The sequence below is a fragment of the Clytia hemisphaerica genome, unplaced genomic scaffold, assembly GCF_902728285.1.
Source record: "Clytia hemisphaerica strain Z4C2 unplaced genomic scaffold, Clytia hemisphaerica genome assembly, whole genome shotgun sequence".
Taxonomy (NCBI): Eukaryota; Metazoa; Cnidaria; class Hydrozoa; order Leptothecata; family Clytiidae; genus Clytia; species Clytia hemisphaerica.
Window position 1 is genome coordinate 207,191 of NW_027103978.1, and position 8,741 is coordinate 215,931.

The window sequence follows — 8,741 nt, forward strand, 5'->3', positions numbered from 1 at the left end:
TAGGGACTCTGGATAAACATCGAATGAAACAGTGGATAGCGAAAGTATAACTGTGAGTCAACCTCGTGCCCGTGTATCCCAGGCTTTATTTACACTACTGATGGACGCCAGAGAATATTCATTATCTAGCGCCATATAGTTAAAGCATAAAAAAGCTGATGATGCGCAGGGAACGAGGTTGAACTGTGAGTATCACAAGCTAGCTCGAATAAATATCGATATTTTTCTGAAAACTTGGCCTCCGGTACCCCAGGGTACGAAAGTGTTGTTCGTATGCAAATTGTTCCAGAAAGCAATCAAAAAAGGCTTTTTTGTCCGCAAAGGGCATTTTATCTATATAGCCGTACGTGTTTGAAGCCTTTCTATGTTCTATTGTTTTACCGTGAAAAGCACACATGCCGAAATCAAATATCGACCTGTGTGCCGACCAATCCAGATTCCTATTCAGCGCGCAAGCAACGCAGAGAAAAATAACCATAATGACAACCGAAGATCTTGGATCCAGTTCAGAGTTGATATTTCTTTTTCGCGTCGTTGAAAACACAACTCAGAAATGTCATCAAACCTTTTTTAAAAAGAGTCAGTGATAGAGAATCATAACATAAAGATTTGTCTATTATTTCGATTCCATTGAAGTAATATTACCATACTTAATAGTTTAGTAATTACTGTTATAATTTGGGAATCACGATGAAGATTTCTTTTGAAAGAAACTCATTTCAATTATAGTTGGAGTTCCCAAATCTCTACTTGGAGGTTTGGAAAATTCATCAATAGTAAACATGTATATTGATACAGTCTGCTAGACATTAATATGGTAATATTCGCTCTTCATCTTTGATTCTTTCTACTTAGAAGTATACTGTATATAGTGATTAGATTGACACATGCGCGATAAAATTCCTATTATTGCTACTCAACCGCTCTGATACTCAGGGTATTTCTCTGTAGTGTTTTGATTTTCGCTAATGAATTTGACCTGCCGTGATAAAATGATGCAGTAAATCTTTTTCTGGTGGTAATGTTATCATTGATGGTTCTATATTTTCCATTAAAAAATCGCCGGTGTAAGTATAGACCTTTTCAAATCATTTTATTATTTTGAGTGCAGCGACTGCTTCGTTTTGAAACCATAAGGTGATTCAATCCTTTGAATCTTCAACTGTTACTTTTACAGAGTGAACTTTTTATGAACTCCTCTGAGAGTCAATTACCATAGCAGTAGTTTGAAAACGAGGTAAACGTTGCTCGTGACGCAATTTATGAAAAGTTTTATTCATTGTTAATGAAAGGTCAAGCTCCCATGGGAGTTTTAAATACCTCAAGTGGATTTTCAAGATCCTCAATAAGCAGGATAATAGCATTTGATTGGCTTCCTTGCAATTTTAAGTGCAAACATATTTCTCTTGATTTCTAGGTGGTGTACAAAGAGATAAAACAGTATGTATGGTCGATAAAGCTATTTTCTCCATGCTACATACTCTTTCCCATCTTTTCTAATGTACTATCCGGTAAACATAAGTTCACAATATTGGTCCTTGGTGTTTAAAGGGACATTAAAGTAGTAAAATGTAAACATTGCGCAAACCACGTGTCATTAAAGAGAACAATTAAAATCACGTGTCCAAAACAAACTTGTAAAACATTTGAACAATCGAAATTAGCCATATTTGGTTTGATTTTTTATTTTGACATGTGACATTTGTTTTGATTTTGTATCCGCTGCATACAGTTTGTTTACAAATTTCGCAAGTACTGTTATGTCCCTTTAATGGTGTTTTTGGACATTATGAGGTGACACTCTCACTCTTTTTATTTTTGAAAAATAGTAATCCGACCTGATTAAGGCGTCCCTCTCTTACTTAGCCGGTGCAAAAATAACTTTTTCCAAAGATATATAGATAAACCAAAAAAGGCTGAAAAGTAAACTATGTGTAGGATTTCAAATTTTATTTCTTACAGTTAAGATTGTATGTATATACAGTGGAAATTCTTAACAGCTTTCAGAAGGAAATTTCTTCAACAACGACTTTTTAGCCGATTTTCCCAGCAAGTGAGACAGACAGACCCGGTGGGATTTTATAAGTCAGTTGGGGTTAAAATAACGGAACAAAACTCGATGGGGATTGATAGTCCTATGTTTTTTTATGGCTGGGGACTTGAATTCCCTTGTTTCTGGTCAGAAAATTCAGTGGGGGTGGAGAAAATAGCACAATATTTTGCAGTGAGGATTTTCTCATCTGACTAGTTTCAACGGGGACAAAAATTAGAGTATAATTTTCCACTGGTGGCGATATTTTGGCCAATTTTTCCTGTGGGAAGGGTTCCCAGTTGGTCTGTGAGAAGGGGGTGTAGTGGGGGTTCTACAGGGTTTGTGGTTTGAGTAGATAAGTGCATTGGGCTTTTCCAGAAAAAAATACCGTATACCCCTTGTTGAGGAGGTCCATTTCCGTTCCAAGGGGGGCAAGGTTTGATATGTGGCGGAATTCCATAGGGAGATGCAAAAACCTGCCTAAAATAACTGGAATTCCGTGAGGGTAGCTTTTGAATCCCACTAAAATTCAGAATTCCAGAGGGGTTTAAGCCTGAAATTGCCTGGAATTCCAGGGGGTTACAGCATTTCCAACCACAGAGGGATGGACCTCCTCAACAGGGGGTATACGGTTTTTTTCTGGAAAAGCCCATTGACTACCAAAATTTCTGAAAGCCGTGACAGGTAGTGTTTCAGGGAAAATTAATCACGTTGACAGGTCGTTCATCTCAATCATTTCATCCTCATTACCATCAACATCACTACCCCCGTCATCATTATTGTTTTTAGGGAGAAATCTGATATCAGAAGGATCCAGTAATTGTTTCTTGCTTTGTCGTTTACGAAAAGAAAACGCTACTTCAGATCTTTTCATAGAACTGTCAGATAACATTCGATTCATAATATGTTTCTTAGTGTTTTTATGCGGTAAAAGTAAAATAATGTATACCTTTGGTCCGTAAAGAGGTAAAAATTAATAATAGAACACTGACACTCAAAGATAACCATACTGTAGATGTTCTTTCGAATCGGTGTCGTGGTGTGTTTGTTATCCAGATTTTGAAAATGAAAGCGCAAATCGTGGATGACGCACTTACGATGATTGAGTTGCCTTCATTATAATTACTTGGCAGTTTTCGACCGCGATATCCTTGCGCGATCGCTAATAATAAAAGCACGATACAATACACGATTTGTACATCGAAGCGATCATCGGTACTACAATATCGTATCAAGTACGTATCGTCACTCGTAGTCGGGAATTTGCGAGTTTTAACCGACGATGGTAGTCGGAAAGTTGTCGGTAAAATGATCATATCGATTATGAGCAAGAATAAAAAGATACATAGCTGACGAATATAAAGATCTTTGATATCTTTTGGTGTTAAGCGCCGACGCGTATAAAATATGATCAAAATTTTCTCCGCTTTGCATACCACAATGGATACGATCGCTACCAGGAGGATCCCAAAAACACATGGTCTGACAGTGCAAACAAACCAAGATAACGGAGCTAACGTTACTATTGGTAACGCAACAAATATGGCGGCACATAGCAACAGTTGGATGATTGTGAGCGTGAAATCACTTGAACGAACAACAGGTGTATTTCTATGTCTGTAATAGACAAATGCTGTAAAAAGACACAAGAGTAATCCAAGACCATTGACGATATAACACGCTAAGAATACATCTTCCTTGATGTAAGGGTCATAACATTTAGTTTGATTTTTATTAGCCATAGTGTGGATAGGGCATTCGGTACAGGTCCCATATTCCGGATCGAATATTAAACCCTGTCTACATTTCAAACACCCGAGAGCGAATGATTTGGTATAATTAACAGGCTCAACAACACGAGGTCCTGTCTTCAAGCATTGATTCTTGCATTCTTTACATTCTCGGCATTGACCAGTACCAAGTTGGATAGCTTTTTGAGTAATTTTCAGATTCTTAACTCGTTGTTTGGAATGAACTTTATTATTATAGAATTGTACAACATCCATATAATTATAAAAACCATCTTCTAATATAGTTCGTACAACTACTAAACGGTTTGGTATCAAAATACTCCAGGCGTATTTAATTTCATCTACAAGATAACGGGAATTTTGTGAAGAAACTTCCGTTGAGGAGCAACTTTTTGCCTGGTGTCTGAAAACCTCCATGATTTTAGTTGGTTGGGAGCACACCGTGTCGTTATGGTACTCGATTTTCTGATATCGATAATTCTTGATTGATCGGACGATACCAATGAATTCTGGGTGATTTTGGGCTATTTCTGGTTCTCGATATTGTGAGAGTAGGATCCAGTACTTTTTCACACCATATTTGTCAGCGTCTAACATGAATTTAGCTGCTAGATCACCTAGTAAGAAAATGGAAAGTTGAGTCAAGAATTTTTAGAACTAGATGGTTACCGAGAGTACTAGATGGTTTTTTTGTTTTTTTTTCGGGGTACGCGCAGTTAAAAGATTGTTTATGAGAGTAGTAGTTGATCAATAAAAAGTTTACATGGTCAACGAAGGTGCTGTATGGATACAGGGGGTTACTAAGATGATTACTAGTGGCTAATGAGGATAATGGTTGACGATTTGGCGGTACTGTCAAGTTATAGCATGACGTGTGTAGAGCAGTGACTTGATTTAAATTTTACATACCCTTGATGATAACAGCTTTTACTGATTGGTCTCTTTTCAATGTCTCAAATAACCTTCTTTTGATGCCATCATCAATAGCTACACTCGTCGTATTTAGGTTCTGGTAATCAAAACAAAGGTTTGGTAACTCTCTTCGAATCCTATCCATTTTTAACTTATCCTTGTCTTCGATAGAATTTCTTTTGATTTGAACAATAGCCACGTGCTTCCAATCGAATTTTTTGATGATATCAACAACAATATCTTCTGGTATCATAGCAACAATTGGTTCGAAATGAATGAAATTGTCTGACCAACGTCGATAGTCATCTGATAATTTAAACATTGGAAAAACCTGAAAAAAATAGAAGCAAAGAAAGTTGAAAATTCAGTTTGTCATCGAGTCATAGAGCCTGTGATTCTGGACCAGGCTCGTAAAAGATTAATAGCGTAAAAAATAATCACTCAGGAATAAAAGACACTTTTTGCCCCCGCAAGGAGCGCAGCGACTGAGGAGGCACTCATAGCTTCACGCAATATATTGGACTGGAATCTCGATTTTTTGCGAATTGTTTTTGTTTTTGTGTTTGCGTCGTAATCGGCTTTCCGGCCAATTTAGTGTTCCGCAAAAATATGGCGGTAAATTATACAGCGGTAAATGTTATACATATTTTCATATTACGTTACATGCTATTACCATTATTGCGTATTACATTTTATTAGTTTCGATTTAGCATTGAAAAGCTGAAGCGAGTGTATAAATGCAAATTATAGAAAAAGTATAGTGATTACACCATAACACGAATTACAATATTACTTGTGCAAATCAAAACAAACAAAATGGCAGACTGGTTATGATGATGAGCTGATTCGTTGACTGGAAAAAGTGTTTTGTATGTCAAATTTTGTTTCTTGTCTTTCAAACTGAATACTAAATACTGTAATTTAGTCAGAAGTTTATTTCAGCAATGATTTCAATTCTTTTTCTGGAATCTTTAAAGAAGTTTGCTCAAGTTTTCAAATGTACATTTGATATTTTTGTTCTGTTATTATATTAATAACTAGCTTTATTGTTTATAGAGCTTCTTGAGCTTTAAAGACCATCATATGGTCGTAACACGAGAAAGTCCTTCTTAACTTGGTAAAACAAGATACCGGCAAAGTACAAAAAAGTTGAATGTGCACGTGAGTAAAGTTGAATAGACCTTTTTTCAAAGAGGCCACCCTGTTGAATAATTATGTAGTCCAGCAGAAAAACAATGATAAAAGCATGCATAATTATTACAATTTGCTTGATACAGTGCACTATCATTGTTTTTATGGCTGGACTACATAATTATTCAACAGGACGTCCTTTTTGAAAAAAGGTCTATCCAAAAGTGGTTGAATGTCAATATCAATATTTTTTTTTTGGTCTTCAAAATAGATTTACCTCACTTAGAGTGTTTTCACTGTTTGTGTGGTAAATCTATTTCAAAAGCCTGAAAAAAGTTTGTTTACATTCGTTTAACTTTGCATGCGCACGTTCCACTTTTTCATGCAGTTGTGATAGAGGCCGTCCATATAGTCCATTCATATAATAGTACGTACGCAAAGATTTTCCAAAAATTTGATACCCCCTCCCCCCTTGTACGCAGAGAACAATAGAAATGATGTCATTTAAACAATAGATGTACGCTTTTGCTAAACCCCCCTCTCCCCCTTCATTGCGTACGTACTGTATGTGTATGGATGGCCCCATAGCCTAAATAACTTACGCTCTGGGGGTTTGTTGAAAATGCTCCAATTCTAGCTTTCCAAGTTAAGGTATTTAACGGTGGTTAGAGTAGGCACACAGACAGTCATACAGGAACACCATAAAGTGAGAGTATATAGCTAAAAACTCAAAAAGTCTAGTTTCCTGAAGGCCCGTCTCTTCATTGTCTGCTCTGCAATCATATCTTAATGGCTTCAATCCTTTCAGCTTGGAGAAAAGATTGCATCATGAAAAAGTACTATGCACTTGAAAAAAAATTAGGCACATTTCAACTTTTCGACTGTACGCCTGAATGGACCACAATGACATTCCTTTATTTTTCTTTTGACTGCAATCACAGCGTACGCAAGTGGAACCCGGGCCTTAACTAGGATTGGTCTATTTCAGATGGCGCAGAACTTTTTGATAAATTTTATACGCAGTATCATCTTATCATCTTATCATCTTACTATTGTTTATTAGGCAAAGTAGCAATAGAGAGTTGTTGAAATATATAGCAGCCAATGAAAAATAAACAAGCTATTTCTGATTGGTTACCTTGTTGATTTATTCACCGCACCGCTATATATTTTGCCTACAATCTAAGATGTCTGCAGCATTATCGGAAAAGGTCTATTTAGTGAATGATCATGACATATATTGTTGTAAGAAAAAACAAACAAACAAGGAGATGTGAAAGTCAGTAAGATAATGATACCATGATTTTCGAAATATGTTTTTGAGAAGCTTTTCCAGCTTTTCCTTGAATTTCATTAAATTGTCAAGCTGCATGAATTCTTCAAGTATTTTGTTAATGGAATATGATTTTTTTTCAATCAATTAATAAATAATTAAATCATGCAATCAATTATTCCTGATTATTTTTATTAAAAGCTTTATAACTGCATGACATGACCTTTCTGTGGGGGCATTTAGTGAAAGCTATGACTAGTTTATTCTGTTACTGGCAGTTTCATGCCACTTTTGTGACAATCTTCAGCGTAAAAGATAAAATGTCCAGTTACACGTCACGCAACGATGGTTATAAATGAGTAGTCTGCATTTTCATAAAAAAGAACCACTCCGATGAGAAGGAATAATGCCAAAAATCAACCGTTTGGATACGTCCGTAACCCACGCTGCCAAGTCGAAAACGCGACCCAAATAGAAGAATGAAATGGCATTAAAGAGAAAATGCTCCTCTACCTTTATGTCAGTGTAGGATAATATTGACACAGCCAACTTCAGTAAGTTTTCAGGTATAAATGCAATGATTCCTTTTATTCTCAATCGCTCGTCTTTAAGAATCCATTCTGGTTCCAGTAAAAGTTTATTCAGTGTCTCTACAAGATCTCGCTCATCTTCACAAACGTCAAACTCCTTGTATCTGCCGATAAATCCTGTTCTAGCCAAGATACCAATCTTTTTACTCATCACTAATCCCATCGCAATTCTTTGACCGATTGGTCGTTGCATACATTTACTTATTAGACCTACAATCACATCTTTCTTTTCTGGGCGAGCACAATCGGTGGTGATTGTAATAAATAGCATTAAAACTGCAGGAAATAGACCGGATAACTTATACCAAACAAACATTTTTTGTAGTGATAGTTGTTCTACTTTCCAATCTCAAATTTGTTTTTGACTTGTCGATATGTTTAGGTCATTTTTATGAAATTCTGAAAAATAGAAAATAATTTTATTATATAGTTTTACCCAGCTTGCACTTGTTTCACACATCTCTCGAAAAATAAAGAACTAAGTATTTAAACGGTGTTGATTTTCAGCTAACGATACTCGCATGTATCAAAAAACAAACATTTCTCTAAATAATGTTGGGCAAATATTTGGAGAATTAATAAAAAGAGATAAAACTGTTTCAAATATTTCAGAAAACATTAACAAAAATACTTGCAGCAAAACTGCCCAAAGTATCACTTCAAAAAGAGCTCAAAAGTTCAAAACCTTATCATCAGGGAATGGCGATGGGCCGAAAAGATTGGTATTTGCAATGATGTAAAAGCTCGAAGGGCTAGGACTGAATATTTAACCTTTCTTGGGTAAGAAAAAAGTGAAGCCTTAGAGTATACGCCTTATTATCTTGACAACAGATTGAATTTAGCGGTTTCTTAATTTTGGAGTGGTATATTTGACTTTCAATCTGGAATTTATATAGAAACCGAGCGGGTTACTTAAGGCGACTTAGTTAGGATTTAGCGGCTTTCGGACGTTTGGGTATTTGTGTGACGGCCTAGAATCATAAATTGAAAAACACATTGACTATCAGATCTCCCAGCCCGATCTAAAACTAAAACTGTGACGACAAATAACG

At 36.0% G+C, this 8,741-nt stretch overlaps 1 protein-coding gene across 1 annotated transcript; it reads right to left on the reverse strand.

The window, feature by feature from the left end:
- Positions 1 to 2,225: 2,225 nt before the first annotated feature.
- Positions 2,226 to 8,084, reverse strand: LOC136810857 (uncharacterized). The gene is made up of 3 exons (XM_067067447.1): positions 7,613 to 8,084; positions 4,693 to 5,026; positions 2,226 to 4,400 (listed from the first exon to the last, which is right to left on the reverse strand). Exons 1-3 carry the CDS (start codon positions 8,003 to 8,005, stop codon positions 2,953 to 2,955), a joined length of 2,175 nt encoding a protein of 724 aa, XP_066923548.1. The 5' UTR covers positions 8,006 to 8,084; the 3' UTR covers positions 2,226 to 2,952.
- Positions 8,085 to 8,741: the final 657 nt, after the last annotated feature.